General features: G+C 39.6%; 2 protein-coding genes across 2 annotated transcripts; one reads left to right on the forward strand and one right to left on the reverse strand.

Annotated features, from left to right (window-relative positions):
• Nucleotides 1-560: 560 nt before the first annotated feature.
• On the reverse strand, nt 561-3,578 carry LOC139931956 (olfactory receptor 1496-like). Its single transcript, XM_071925603.2, has 2 exons — nt 2,665-3,578; nt 561-567 (listed from the first exon to the last, which is right to left on the reverse strand). Exons 1-2 carry the CDS (start codon nt 3,576-3,578, stop codon nt 561-563), a joined length of 921 nt encoding a protein of 306 aa, XP_071781704.2.
• Nucleotides 3,579-14,857: 11,279 nt separating this feature from the next.
• On the forward strand, nt 14,858-15,793 carry LOC144539888 (olfactory receptor 10A6-like). The gene has a single exon (XM_078286167.1). It carries the CDS (start codon nt 14,858-14,860, stop codon nt 15,791-15,793), a length of 936 nt encoding a protein of 311 aa, XP_078142293.1.
• Nucleotides 15,794-16,540: the final 747 nt, after the last annotated feature.

A 16,540-nucleotide genomic window follows, 5' to 3' on the forward strand; every position in this document is an offset into this window, starting at 1 on the left:
TGAAAAGAAATGTTTGTGGCCAATTTGTTTGGATGAGTTACTAAGTTGTTTGGGTGAGTAATTAAGTCATTTGGACAAGATAAACTTAGCTTAAATTAGCAGCACATTTTTCTTCTTGTATTGTCGTTCACGGCTTCCGCTAGTAAGTCGACTGGAATGGAGTAGGTTTTCCACAGCCTAAAACAGATGCATGAAACAGACCAAATCCCTTTCATATACTGATGGAAACATAAGGTTTAACCAAAATCTAAGTTATAATCAAAAGGTCCTTAATATTCTTGCCTCGTTATACCAACTCAAACGCTATGCAAATCTAACTTATAAAAGAGATCTGCTTATGAAGGCAGATAGTATATTGAAAGCAGGGGCTCACGGTGCAAAATAACCTAGCCATATCCAAGCTGCAGGGAGACATGAAATAACCCATGTAGCAAGATTAGAACCCAAGCATCTAATACACCCCGGACATTAATTGCATTCAAATCTCCCCTTAGTAAGAGCAGGCAAAATTAAAACAATTAGGTGGAATTGGAAGAACCCACTGTGCATAGGAGATCATATCACAGGCTGATGGAAAGCATGGGAGTGCACATACAAAGGGCACTGAAAGTTTCACCAAAATCTAGGAACCAAAATCTATATAGGTTCCTAGGAACCTACAGTATATACAAAGTTACAAACATTTTGATCTCTAAGGAACTGTTTTATTAATGCAAGCGCATCATCTCACTAATGGTACGTTTTCACAGGGGCATCATTTCACACAAGGGGTCGCGCTGCTTCCCAGTATTGGATGCTTGATAGGCGTGCTTCGATATTGGTTCCTTGCTGCACCTGATTGCTTTCACTCGCTGGGCCGTCTGCCCCTGGATTTCAAACTGGAAAAACATGGCGGCTCATTTGCAAACTTTCTCTTATATTACGAAAATAGTTCACCGAAACGTGTTTCTGAAAACATTTGAGGCGAGAAATAAGCCATGCAGTTGCTGAATATGTCTTCATTTTAGATCGACAACGGTTAGTTTAAAAGTTTGTACGCGAGTTTTGGGAGTTTCCAGAGGCAGCTGGACGCCCCTGATTTGCATAAAGTAGCCTAGACCTCAACTTTATGCAAATGTGGAGTGGCCAACGTGACACCCCGTCTCTCGAAACGCACCACGGCGCTACCAGAATGCATTGCAGGGCTGCTTACATAGAAAATGAATGGGAAGCGTGGAAATGACGGATCCTGTGGAAACATACCATAAGCATTGCCTGCCTGCCTGACTGACTGACTCACTGACTGACTGACTGACTGACTGACTGACTCATTGACTGACTGACTGACTGACTGACTGACTGACTGACTCACTGACTGACTGACTCACTGACTGACTGACTCACTGACTGACCTGAATTTGGCTCATGATGCCCTCGGCTGCATCATGGGAAAAACATATTCATTTTGAAGGTTTATATATAAGCTATTGCATGAGCTTTTGGATAACATTAATAACCGTTGTGGCTTTTTACTAATCTGCTGAATTAAAGGTCATTTTTGGGCTGAGGTCGATTTCCACTGCAACGCACTTAGCAGGATAGCAGGATAGGTTATGACCAACAGACTTACACTACAAAACCTTTCACAGACTTGCACTATAATCACAATTTACAGGTCAGACTTAATCATCCTTTTTCCACTTTGTAAAACATGACCTTCATTCATGGCCCTTAAATTACATTACATGTAAGCAGTGCGGGTGTAGCATGTCTCTTAGTGCTATTCTAGTTAGCCAGTATGAATTATTCTATAGTTCAGTTGGGCATAAATCATGGAAATCCATTGTAAAAATGCAGACAATTGGCTTTAAACAGACTACATTCTTCTGGGGGAGGGCGCCCAGATTAAACTTGTATTCAACATTTCTAGGTTTCGTGATGATTGGACAAACCGTTATTAAGTTATGGCCACTTTTGACATAGACTGTGTATCAATTTTGACTAGATTGTTTATCTGACTGGACTTGTTTATATTGGGTATATTATCTTTCACTTACCCTTGTGCTCCTGGCTTTTTTGTCCCTCAAATCACAAGCATATCTAAGCAAAGTGCTTTCTCTGTAGAGCCTTGCACACAGTCAGTCCTCTCTTGATAACATGACATATTAGAGTTTTGTTTCTCTGGACTCTGGCTTTGGTATAAAATTTGTTCATTTACAAATATTGAATCAAACTGCCCAACAGAATACAACCCATATGTAGACATGGCCAAGAACTGAACCATGTAAAATAAGTTCTACACTGTATCTAATAAAATACATTGTGTCTTTAATGAAGGATCTTAACAAAATTCAGTGAAATTTTTGACTCCATTCCCAATTCTTGACTCCAGCCCGGCACAAAGTTATACTAATACTGTTCTCAAATGAAAAAAATATCCTGCTTTGGTCATTACTTTTATTTTTTATTTTTGTTTGTTTTCAGATAAACAAGAAGTTCAAGCAATGTATTGCTCTTTGTAAAATCAGCTAATTTATTCAACAATTTATTAAAAAAGGTCTGTGCCCAATAAGAAAATCAAATCACTCCTAATATCAAACAGAAAAGATTATCTTAATGAAACAAAAAAACAAACAAACATTGCAGGTTCTAGTTGTTTGGAAATTAAATTGAGACATTATATACACTAAAAACTTATGGCACACATTTCTTATTTTTGAGATATGAAGACCATACATAATTGGACTTAAAAGTGGTTGGCAAATCATAAGATACATAGATAAAATGATACGAAGTGCTGCTGGTATCCATGTTATGTCAAATCTACTTTGGAGAATGTCAAAGAAACAGGCAAATGTAAAGTTTACAAGAGAAGCAATGTGTGGAGTGCAGGTGCTGATGGCTTTTTGTTTGGTTTCTTTGGAGGTTTTTAAACAAACTGACAAAATCTTGATGTAAGAGAACGAAATGGGGATTAAAGGAACACCAACAGTCAAAAAACCAACAACATAAATAGATATGCTGTTAAATGTCGACACAGAACAGGCTAGTTTATTTAACAGCCAGATGTCACAATACACCTTGTCAATAATATTCTCACAAAATTTCAAACTGACAGTGACAGGCACGGTTATTGTAAACTTAATAAATGAATATGTCCACACGAGCAGAATGATCATATTCACTCTTCTTGTGGTCATAATGACACTGTAGTGTAAAGGATAACATATAGAAACATATCTGTCATAAGCCATGGCTGCTAAATTGCAGTATTCAACAGAGGCATATGTGTAGAGAGTAAATATTTGCAGGAAGCAATGGCTGGCTGGCACATCATGTTTATCTGAAAGCATTTGTGTCATTATAAAGGGTAACATAGCAGTACTGCCATATAATTCATTAGCAAATAAACTACACAGGAAAAGGTACATGGGCTCATGCAGTGGTTTCTCTACACAGATGACCAAAATGAGAACTGAGTTGGCCACAACTATTGCGATGTAAAAGATGACTACTATGGAAAAATACAGATGCCTTAATTGATCAATATTACCATAAGCAGCCAGCACAACTAGTACAATCTGTGTTGTGTTCTCCATTGTTGCATATGTAATAGATCTTCAGAGTTATTTTCAACTGAAGTTACGTAGTCCAGTACAACTGATTTCTACATTGGTATTAGAGAAAAGATCAGCTGCCGTTCACCCAGAACGTCACTCAGCCTGAGTTCTATCTTCATAAGTCTGTCACAGCACATTTAACAATCAGTGTTTCTGTAATGACCCATCTGACCTGACGATTTAGGAATAGGCCTTTTCTCCCTATAATGCTCACATGCTATTCACTATTAAGTGTATAACAAATTTAATATGCATGCATACATTACATAAGCAGTAGGAGTGGGCTGCCTTTGTCAGTTAGGCCAACCTGGGGTCCAACTCAACATCAGTCACCTATCATGAAAATCAGGTCCTCATTGTTTAAAAATGAATTTTAGTTCTAGAAGTAACTGATCAGTTCACAAAGCCTCAAAAAGGCCCAAGTGAGCAGTGATACAGCAATACAAGATGAAATGGTATACTGCTACCTCCCCCTTCTACTAAGCTACACTGAGGCAGTTGTTGAACTTTTATACTGTGGTGCAGGCTTGGAATTTCGTCATTTTAGGGGCAAGGCCATTTGGCCTTCGGTGTCACACATTTTTTAGGGCACAAAGGCCACATGCCAGGGCACAAAGGCCATTGAGTGAAATAAGAGGATTTAGAGCCTACAAATATCCTGTTAAGCCCGACGGACCCGGTAACATTACCGGGTCCACCCCCATGGTGTAGTTATGAAAAATCTCGATGGAAGATGGTCTATTTATAGAAGATATGAATGCTATACTGTTTTGAAAACATGGGGTCTTCAGCTTTCAGAATCCGTATTGTATGTTGTATGTTGTCCAAACTATGTCTTATTACGAAGTATTTTAACAATAAAGTCGTACAAATATAAACTTCGTAAATATAAGAGCAAGTTGTGATCAAAAGATCCGGGATAATTTTCTCGTCAGTCTACAATAACATGCTTGCTTGGTATCGATGGAAACTAGAAATTCCGAGCTTTCCAATGACCCTAAACGCACCACGATTGGAACGATACAACGTCCACCATTTCCGGGGAAACGTAGCAGTCAAACTTCACATTTTAAGTCACACTGACAAAAATCTATGTTCTTGCCAAAATATTTCACCAAGGCTTATGTTATTTTCGCCAAAAACGGCAGAGTTTAGTTACTCACGTTTCTACCGTAAGTTCTACCGTGAGTTGTGTCTGACTCATAGCAATCTTCCGTGGATTTTCACCAGCCATTTCACTCCAGACAGACTGGAGCTCTATGGTGGGAGCTCTGGCTCTTCGTCGCCATCTGTATCGAAGTACTGACACCAATGAGCCTTATACCATTCTATTCCTCTGACTCTGACAGTAACAGGGGATCACGGCCAGAGCGAGGGGCAACGACGGCCATGGCTGTCGTGGCCGCCGTGAAATTCCTACCCTGCTGTGGTGGCTAATCAAACACATCACATAAAGAGTGTGGGTGACCTGTCCTCTTCTGACATCAGATATCATGGGAGAATGGAGTCACTCACTCGACCTCTGATTTGGATAAGGATGAAAGCTAAAGGCCCTCTGGAGAATTAGCTAAAACAGAAAACTATGCTGGAGTGCTTATGCTTATTTTTGGACTCTGGGTAAAAGGCCACGGGTAGTTCTTTAACTGTGCATCCAATATGCCTGGAAATACTCACATTAATGCTTACAGTCTGTACTTTAACAATAGAAAGGCCAAATGTCTATACCGCTGGATGTTGAGATTTAAAAATTAAACACTTCAACACTGTAAATGTAATGTATTCATTCCACAACTTTTCTGAAATACAGTACTTGGGCTTTAAATGCTGTAGCATTCACAAAAATTTAACTTGATAGACAAAATGATAGACAAGTGTAATAATTTTACCAACAGAAAATAGATACAGAGAATAGAAGCAGCAGGAAAGCACCATTTGGACTAACAAGACAGATTAATCATGAGCAGAGGATGGCCTTCATATAATATTCTCACAGATACAGCAAGCCCGACTCATCTGGTAAATGTGACTTTATTCAAGTGACTTGGACATGTTGACACACGCTGCACAGCACACCCATCACTCCAGGGAAGAAGACGTGTCAGGCTAGATGTACAAGAAATAATGTGATTGATACCATTGTGAAATACAATCAACTTGTGTGAGACTTGTGTTGCCTCTGGGTTGGAGGAATAAGACAAGAGATGGTGTAAAAGCCCATTTGAAACATACAAGTAGGGAAACAGTGTACAGGCTGAAAAGTGGGTTTTGAAAGCAAGAAATCTCAGCGCCTGACCAAGTAGCCTAATCGTTGAGTCATTGGTATTGATCAATAACCCTATCAACCCCCGCGGATATATTATGGTCATTTTGTGCTATGGAAAGTGGTTCAAAATGGATTATCTGCACACTGGATTAGAGCTCCTTTCTAAATACTTTATCTAATGCAATGCAATGTTCCAAGCCTAAGGCCTTCAGTCATTTAATACCTTGTTTAGGAAGAAGTCTGAAACATATTTGTCCCGAAGTAAAACATGGATCAATATTGCGATTTCAATAATTTGTATAATAATTAACTGGGCAGCCCTAATTATATATGAATTTCTATAGGAAAGTTTTAAACCATATTCATCTTTACTTTGTTCCTGTAGTTAAACATTATAAGAAATTATCTTTGCGTAATTATTTGCTATTGCTATTATGGCCCCTAACCGGGGCCACCAGTCCCAATGGCGGACCCAATCCTGACAGCCTATACGCCAAGGAGATCAGGTCCACTATCCAGTGGGCCAGTGCTTTGATACAGCACGGCAGAGTGTGTTTCCCACGTAAGAGACAAAAAGCATATCTGAGGTCCAATGTGATGTAGTGTGGTCCACATAGCACCTAAGAGCCCTCACTGGGTAACTTATGGCACTGGGGACCAACCTATCTCCTTCTCCAAACCTGAGAAAAGCCCCATCCACAGACACTCTGCTCATTCACCCGCTTGGCCGAAACAATAGCCAGGAGGAAGGCTGTTTTTAAAGAGAAAAGCCACAGACCAAGGCCCAACAAAGACTCAAAAGGAGGCAGACACCACTGAGCACCACTTGAAGGTCCCAGGTGGGGAGAAGACACTGCCAAGATGGTCGGCTTCTCCTCACCTCCTTCAAAAACGGCGATGCCAAGGGGTGAGCCCCAGGGGACACCGTGTCACACTTGTCATGACCTACAGAAATAGCTGCCAGGTAGCCACTAATAGTTAACTCTGCCTGCCCTATGGCGAAGAGGTGCTGAATGAAAGACAGAATCACAGAAATGAGACAAGTCGAGGGGTCTTCCCCTTTAGAAACACACCAATCAACACCTTCCACTTGCTGCTGTACTGCAGCCTGGTGGAGGGAGCCCAAGAGGCTTGCAGAGTGTGTATCACATCCCTGCCTAAGCTGAGCCCCTGCAAACGCTGCTGTTCAAGGGCCACACATGAAGGCCCAGAGCCTGGGGCTTAGGGTGCCATATTTTGCACTGCACCAGCGAGGGGGCCATGGGCTGCCCTCCAGCAGCTCCTCGATCCCCACCATCCATAGTCTTTGTGGCCAATTCGTGGCCAACAAACATACCTGGACTCGGATCATTTTGGAATGCTGCCAAAATGATGAGTAATGATAATTCACCTATTTACCTATACTGACAAACTGGTCAAACAGAACAGGATGATCCAATGTACGTGGCATCATGAGTACAGGGTTTTTCCTGCATAGAAAATTACGAGGCCACCGTGATCAAATTTCGTGCCGCCTCGATCGGCAAAACTCCACAGCTCCTGCATGAAACTGATTACACAACCTTTTGTGGTGGCTGTATAGGCCTAAAGGTCAAGTGGGGTTAAAATAAGATCATCATCAGTCAATATTAGCAACTAATGTCAGCAGAGAATTGTGGCCAAACACTGTCTTAACTGTTTAATTACATGAACTTTTCCAGTTTATAAGAGATCATCATGCAAGGAAAACAGTGGGACCCAGTACATCCTAAAAATGATGTAATGGCACTGTACGGATTTGTGTGTGTGTGTGTGTGTGTCTCAAAACTGACGTAATCCTTTGCCAGACTAATTTAAACAACTTTCATACCAACAGGCCGTACACAGAAGCCCACAGGTCATGTCATTAGTCCCTCTGCCCTGACGCCCACGGCTACTATGGTGAACCTCAGGCCTTGGGGAGCCTGACCTAATATTTTCTCAATGTAAATGATGACTACATTAGATCAGATTTCATCATTTCTTGTTGAGAATAGACATTTGAAACTATAGAAATATCAGAAACAGTAATACGTAATTATTAATGACAGATCAGTGGCAAATAACAGTAAGCGATGGAGTACAAAAGTGTTAAAGTGATCCTGGTTTTGGCCTTTCTGTGAGACCGGTGTGCCACTGATTTCTATGATTTTAACTAATTCAGGAAACAGTGATAACAGCAAATAGTAACTCCAAGTTTGAACGATACTTTCTTATTCCTCCTGCGTGTGGTTTTCTATACTACTTCCTGTTTAGGTGTAGGACAAATTATTTTCTGTTAAAGCCATGACCACCGTTTTCATATAGTGATTCATTTTCTAAATACAACTAAAATAAAAATAAAAAAACAGGGCTCTCTAGTTTGCACAACCTTTTGTGGTGGGTTAAAATGAGATCATCATTTAGCAACTAATATAAGCAGAGAATCGTGCCCAAACACTGTCTTAACTTTTTCCACTTCAACTACACTTCAACTTCACTTTCCTAAAAGTGATATAATGTTACTGTACATATTTTCTGGGCCTTTTGATAAGACCTTTGTCATGTATCTACCACTCCTGGGCTCCTCTCAGTCAGTGTATCCACTCAGGCTGCTGGGTCCCTGAGCGTGGTACTAGCACTAAATTGATGTCCTGGGGATGAAGAGATATGATGGACTAATGACCTAGAGGCTTAATCAGCATGTTTACTTCGTGTATATCTGTGTGTGTGTGTGTGAGAGATAGTGAGAGAGTGTGTTTGTGGCAGAACGGATGGCGGTTACATCAGCCAGTCATTAATTATCTTATGAGACAACAACATGTTAATCTCATGTGTATTAAGATGTTTCAAAGGAAAATGTTTTGGACACATGATGTCCACAACTTCTAAGGCCGCTGTCATTTAGCCAAAGTTGACATAAAGTTAAGTTTCACTAAAGTAAACCCAGGTGGGGTTTACTTCACACATGGGCGCCTGCATGGGTGCACACACACACACACACACACACACACACAGATGCACACAGGCTTAGTATTTTGACATATAACTGACTACCAGGCCATCTCAGCATATGACCTTTAACTGGTATTGCAAGTTCAGTGGACATTTCCAGTGTTTGTTCTATTCTATTGCCGTACTGGCAATAGTCGCATTATTGTGCGCATGTAAACCTAGCCAATGACAAACTGAATGCAGCCTTTTTAATCACCTAAGTAAAACAAACTACAGGTAGTTGAAACACATTTTATTGTACTAGAGTTAGTTGTATCTGCACGTGTTTATTGAGTGAATGATTGTCTTAAAATAAAACTGTCAATACGCATCATTACGCACAGAAAACATGGCGACAGGGATTTCAATATCACCAGAAACATGAATTCAACTTAAAGCTTGATTTTCCCCTAACCAATCACTAATGACTGACGTATCCGGCCGCTCTGACATTATTTTCAGTCTCACTGACGTATTTACCAACTTCACCAAGAATGTTGGTCGTCTTTGCAAAGACAATATGTTGGTTAAGGGGGTGATTTCAACAAATATTATTCTGCCGAAACGCCAATGAAAAAACGCTGCACGAACGGTTCAGACATTAGTCCCGCCCACAAAGGCGCTGATTGGCTTGATCATTTCTAGAGCTAGAAATCGCCATTGACTAGAGCAACACCAGACTCTACACAGAAAATGGCTAACAAGGAGGCAATGGCTGAATAATGGAGTGGTAATGAAATGGCCATTCAGTCTGAATATCAGGCTAATACTAGGCATGATTTTTTATATACACCCATCTTATTAGCCTAAATCACAAATTGGGGCTCCAACAGAGAAGAGCGTCTGATCTCCTCTAAATGATACACCATAGATTTGTCCTATTTGCCCAAATGCAATTGTGGTGTTGGGTATGTGCACTGGTGGGAAGTCTTCGCTACCCACAAGAGGTAAGGAAGGAATCAAAACTTAAGAGTAGAGGTGCACCGATACTATCTGTAGTATCAGCCCCAAAGTACTCATACTCGGAACGGAAGATGAAGTTGTTCCGATACCGATAACTTAATGACATTCGTAATGAACAATAGGCTTATATGTCGGCGGGATAGAAAAATCAACAAACCTCATAAAACATCTGAAGGCACGTCACCATAAGGAGCACAAAGAGTTCACCACAGCTAAACAACAAGCTAGTGAGACTTAACTTAAACCTGCAATAAGTGATTTCAGACCCTGTAACCAATCCTGAAGCTAACGTGTGCTACGTGGAGATTTCCATGAGACGTGATAATGTAAACAAACAGCCACACAGCAGCAGCTGTGTTGTTGTTTTCACCTCTTTCCTGAAGTGTGTTGTCAAAGTCGGCCCGCGAAAAGGCGAATCAATAAAGCGAGCGAGCAAACGTTTTCAACTAGTAAACTTGCTACCTGCCTCTTCACTTGTCATTGTGGGTCATGTGACCTTCAGCGGGAGAAAAATCGGTCAAAGCGAGACTGGTTTCCGGCGATATTTCTCCGTAGCTACGTTTATTTTAGCCATTAGCCTTTATGCACGGTTTGTCCTTAAGGGCTTCCGTCGCCCAGTAGCTTTGAGGTGTGTTTACAAAATGAGTTGCGGTTTCTGTCGCCCTCTAGTGGTCAGGAAAAAACGCTTAGTGCAGCTTTAAGCACCAGCCAAGCAACACAGCACGCCGCGAAAACGCCACTGACAGCGGCAGGAAAACAATGAAATCTACCTTGCTAGACACGGTGGAACAGCGATTTGCTACGGTGGAGATAGAGCCGCTGTATTGTGTCACCACAATCTTAGATCCAAGGTGTGTGTAGATGCCTATATTATCTGCTAGTATGTCATCTATGGGCTGTTTGTTTTATTAGCCTATAACGGTAAACATTTGTATCACCGGGGCATGTTTTTGTTTTGTTTTTTTGACAGGAGCAGCAGGTCCGTCTTTTCATGACACAAACTGCCCACAGCTGTTGCCTATACAGAATTTCATATTTAATGATCAGTCTCTTGCATAAGGAAATACAATTTATTAAATAAGCCACTTTAGAAACTAAAGTCTTTATATGAGCCAATTCGAAGTTGTAGGAGAGAGAATATTCACTGCAGCCTCACGCATAGCGGAGAGGAGAAGCCGACTGACGAGCCGGCTTCTCAGACACTTGGAGGCGTAGGCTACCGCATTATTCAGCCTGTTTGTATGTGCTGTAAAGAGAGAGACACTATAACCTCTATCCTATGTTATTCTGGCTATTATTTTTTCGCTCATCATTATTATTTACGAAAGGGGCGCAGCCAAACTGTGTGAAATGTGAAATGCTGCTGTTCGCAAAGAACCGTTTCCTCACATTCAAGTAGGTCACATCCCATAACTTGTTTTATTAGCCTACAATATTAATAGTAGTAGCCTACCTTTTTTAGAAGATGTCTTGGCTGTAGGCTGTTTTATTAGGCATATCAGCGTTATTGTTTCCTTCTCTGTTTAGTCCTTAATGAAAGGCTGAAACAAGGGAAACTGAGTGGACCCAAATGCAGAGAGCGGTCATCAGAGGCAGCAGCAGTAGCTCTAACAAAGACTATCCTCGAGCCTACCATATGCTGTGCTATTTATTTATTTTTTTTCATTGTTATTTTTTACTTAATGAAATACAATAGCCTGTATAATATGGTCAAATTAATAAAAAATAATTGGCTCACTTGTTCCTGTAATTATTATTAGAGGCCAATAGCCTACTAGATGGCATAAATGACTATTAATTGAAAAGTACTCGGATCGGTACTCGGAACGGCCGATCCACTTGATCAAGTACTCGGTACTCGGATCGGTTCTCAAAAAATGGTATCGGTGCATCCCTACTTAAGAGTGAAAAAAAAGCTGTCTCCTAAACACCAACAAGCAATCACTCCATCCAGAGAAAGCTGAACTAATCAATGGTACATCTTTTGCCTCTCTCGTCTTTTATATTACTGATGTCATGTTGCATGATTTCTGGGCATTAAGGTTCAGATTTTTAACAGTTACCTCTCAATGCCATTTTGAGCCGCCACTGTGCAAAGTTGCCTAGCGAAGCTTTAAAGATCCCCAAGGGTCTACATGTAGTTTCTGCTTATGGAGAGGCAAAAAAGTAGTACACAATTTCATAAATATCAAGACCAGACAATCAAGTTTTCAAAAGCAATTTAAGATTGAAAGTAGACTGTGTATTCATGCTAAGATAACACAGCTGTCAGAAAGCCACAGATCTGTGTGCACAGTAAGCAGTATTATCTTAGCAGGAAGCATTTGGCAAATTTATAAAAAGTGATGATACTGGAAGATTCTATAACATAGAATGTTAACTTCATCTTCTAAAACTTTGTAAATTTAAAAGTATGTATCCCAGCTAAAGGAGGAAAGAACACAAAAATCAATGGGTTGTGTTTAAAGTTTGTTTGTTGTCAAATGTGTAAATTCATGAAGGAATTGAAGGATGTCAATCAGACAGAAATCATATAAATATCAACAAAAACCATTGGCACATTTATATGGGCTATATATTATAAGGAAACTGCAACTGAATGCACACAAACTTTTATTTCTGCTTTTAAAAGGAATAAGGCCCTCTGCCTTCCAGACACCTCTGTTTAGCTAGTAGTGCTCAGCAGATGCAAGCTGTGACTGCGGTGACTTCACTCACAAACAATCAACATCCTTTTATTGCTGACACTTTTGCATCTTATTGCATTAAGGAACAATGGACTAAACACTCATTTCCATCAACCCAGGCCATCTGGTCATCGTAGCAGGGTAGCTGTTATTCACAAAGATCACATAAAATATTCCCCTATCTCTTATGGCATTTTTTCCACCTTTGAATCACTTAGTTTCCTGGTTAATGGTAAGGCTCCCTTGCTATGTGTCTTAGTCTACAGACCCCCCAAACTGAACTATGATTTAATCCAGGAATTCTCTGACCTTCTGTCTCTCATCGTGCCTAAATACGATAGAATTTTAATACTTGGTGATTTTAACATCCATGTGCGTTGCCCATTATATGCACTTATTACTGATTTTATGCAGTCTTTCAACCTTGTTCAATCTGTAAGTGAGTCTACTCTTGCAAAGGGCCATACTCTTGACCTTGTACTCTCCTTTGGTCTGCCCTTAAATAATGTTCAGATAAAGGATATGCATGTGTCTGACCACAAGGCAATTGTATTTGATGCACCGCTACTTCCTTCTACCTCCTCTCCGCTCAGCTGTTGATTTTTAAAACATCTGCAAACAAATTTCCTGAGGCTTTCTTGGCGACTCGCAGTGATATATCTTTCATGACATCCCAGAGTCACACTGATGAGCTAGTCACTCATTTTAATCAAATCTGTTTGGCCATACTCGACTCCGTTGCTCCTCTCAAAAACAAGAGGTCAAAACCACAAGCTTTTCCGTGGATCAATGATAAACCTCGGGACCAACCCTGAGTGTAAATGGAAGGCTACCAAATTACAGATCTTCCACGATATTTTGAAAAATCTAATGCTCACATATTAGAAAATGGTTAAGGATGCAAGAGCTGCATTTTTCTCAGACCTTATATCTAAAAATTGTCACAACTCTAAGGTTCTGTTCAAAGCTATATATTCTGTCATTAGCCCTTCCCCCAGCCACAGCATTGAAGCCTCCCCAGAGAAGTGTGAGGAATTTTTAGTTTGTTTTACTCAAAAGGTTGAAAATATAAGATGTCTTCTGATAAGAGCAAATAGAGGACCTCATTTGAGAGACAATATCCTTTTTTTTTTTTTTTTTTTTTCACCTTTATTTATTCAGGGGAGTTTCACTGAGAGCAATGCTCTCTTTTTCAGGAACGCCCTGATCACATTCACACACATTCACACCTGGAAGCTGACCAGTACAACCACAGTCTGATCTGCTGGCCACTGAGCAGCTCCACTGGAAATTGGAGAAATTGGTTGAAAACAGCTGAGTTATCTGACATGAGAAAGACAAGAGAAAAGTCCCTGTCAGCAGGGGAAGTCTGACATCTTATATTTTCAACCTTTTGAGTAAAACAAACTAAAAATTCCTCACACTTCTAACCCTAACCCTAACACCAAAACCTAGATACCCCCATCACCTGTCTGAATTTAGATTCTGTCCCCTCACTTTAATCTAAAGTTAGGCACCAGTGATCAGGGGGCCCCAGGTTGTTGTTGACAACAGGCCTAATCCTTTAACCTGTTTGCTCTCCATTCACAAACTTCAAATTCTGTTGCAAACTTTAATTTTCTTTCATAGAATGCACATGTAGTCCTTTTTTAAAAATGTTTGACGAATTAGTTTTAGCAGTGTGAGATAGTCTGGCCAAGAATTGTCTGAATAAATTAGTTTTTTTCCTTTGATAACTATAATCCGGTGATAGATGGCGTCATCACCTTCTGCTTGTTGTGTGTGTTTACCTATGGACCACTATAAAAGTTCAGCAGCTGGTTCTGTCTGTCTCAGTATGGGTGGGGGGTGGGGGAGTTACAACAGCCTGGAGGCCTTACTCACTCTGCCATCTCTGAGATCTTTCTCATCACGTTTGGTAATTATCTTAGGAAAAGGGCATAATATGACTGATGTGTGTTAGCGCTGAAGGCTGGCTGTTTATTTTAATGATCTGATAATCTTATGACTGACAAGTACAAGACATCTCCAGCATGACTCTCAGTGATTAGATCCCACACATGGTTTTTATCTCTGTTACTTTCTTTAATTGTTGATGTTTTGTGTGAACTCTTAAGACACTTCCATATAGAATAACCACCATTTAAAAAATCTTGATTGATAGTAAAAGAGCAAAGGAAAGTACCAGTTATATTTCCTGTACAAAATGATCGATGGCAAAATAGCCACTACTAAAATGATATGAATGAATTCCTCCCATGTTAGATTACATCTCTATTTTCTTGGTGCATTACTTTTCAAAAGTTGCAGTTGCAGGCTCAGTCTGCCTAAGCCTGTATGTTATTACTGCTGACATGGGAAACTCAACACAGATTGTGTCATTTGTGTTGGCTATGTATGGTAACATAGGAAACTTAAAGTACCTGTTTTTCACCCTGGCAATGCTATTATACACATTAGTAATTTTTGCCAACATAGTTCTCATTGTCATTATATATGTGGACAGAAATCTGCATGAGCCCATGTATCTATTTCTCTGTAGTTTGTTTGCTAATGAAATATCTGGTAGCACAACTTTGTTGCCCTGCTTAATGACACAATTATTGTCAGACACACATGAAATTTCTGTCTTTTACTGTTTTATACAAATATTTTCTATTCATGCATATGTAGGTGTTGAATATGCAAATTTAACAAGCATGGCATATGACAGATATGTGTGTATCTGTAAGCCTTTACATTACAATGTGATCATAACCAAACGAAGAGTACAACAAACCATTGTAGCTATCTGGATACTTTGTTTTACGGAAGTTGGAGTTTTGTTGGCTTTCACTATTCGTTTAAAGCTTTGTGGAAATATTATCAACAACGTTGCTTGTGGGAACCATCTTGTAGTGAAACTTTCTTGTTCATTAGACACAACAGTGTCAGAGATTCATGATCTGCTTTTTGGTCTTATTTTTGCCGTTGTTATCCCTACAAGTTTTATTTCATACACATATATAAAGATTCTGGCTGTATGTTTAAAATCTTCCAAAGAGACCAGACGGAAGGCTTTCAGTACCTGCACTCCACATCTTGTTTCTCTCATTAACTTTGCTTTTGGCTGTTTTTATGGGTTAATAACTCAGAGACATGGCACAATGTTTCTTCCATATCCACTGCGTGTTATGTCATCTACATACCTCTTGATTTGTCAACCTCTTCTAAGTCCAATCATGTATGGTCTTAAACTGTCAAAAATTAGACATGCTTGCAAAAACTTTCTGACATCAAAGATGATGTAATTTTACATTGTGATGCAAATTCTTTGAAATCTTTAATAATATCTTTAATAATCTTTAATAATATCTTGTCTGGACATGAATCTCCAGACAAGTTGTCCCATGAAGAGACAGAAATAAGTGAAAACAAGTAATAAAACGAGAAACACAATTACAAAATTAAAAAGAAAATGGAGTAAAGTGAAATGGAGTAAAAAGTATAAGGAGAAATTCCCATAAAAGCCAGTCTTAAAAAGTGTGTTTTAGAAGATGAAACTGGATTAGCTAGCCTAACTTGCCAGGCAGGACATTCCAACAGAGCATCCTTAACAGAAGACGTTCATTCATGAGTGTCTAAATTTTATAATGCAAAACTAAGATTGTTTTATAATATGACCCCTCTTCTTTGTGTTTGTGTGTGTGTAATATGACCTCTATTTTTCGTGTGTGTGTATGTATATGTGTATCAATGTATCTGTACGAATGTATGTACTTATGTGTGTGTATATTTGTGTGTATAAATGTATATACATATGTATATATATATATATATATATTCTAGTATTTTTTATGTGTATTAAATTAAACCGTTTAATGAAAAGGTGAAAGACTGGCTGAAACAAAACCAAACCTGCGATTATTGATCATTGATCATGCACTTGTGCACGCACACATGCACATGGACATGTACACACAGATAGAGGAACAGACACACATGGACAAACATAAATATATACTCATAAAGACCACGTGCATGCATGTACACGGACA

This window comes from Centroberyx gerrardi, chromosome 10 (assembly GCF_048128805.1).
Source record: "Centroberyx gerrardi isolate f3 chromosome 10, fCenGer3.hap1.cur.20231027, whole genome shotgun sequence".
Lineage (NCBI taxonomy): Eukaryota > Metazoa > Chordata > Actinopteri > Beryciformes > Berycidae > Centroberyx > Centroberyx gerrardi.

What these genes read in the sequence shown, in the direction of transcription:
- LOC139931956 (XM_071925603.2), bottom strand. Translation starts at nt 3,578, where the DNA reads ATGGAGAACACAACACAGATTGTACTAGTTGTGCTGGCTGCTTATGGT.
- LOC144539888 (XM_078286167.1), top strand. Translation starts at nt 14,858, where the DNA reads ATGGGAAACTCAACACAGATTGTGTCATTTGTGTTGGCTATGTATGGT.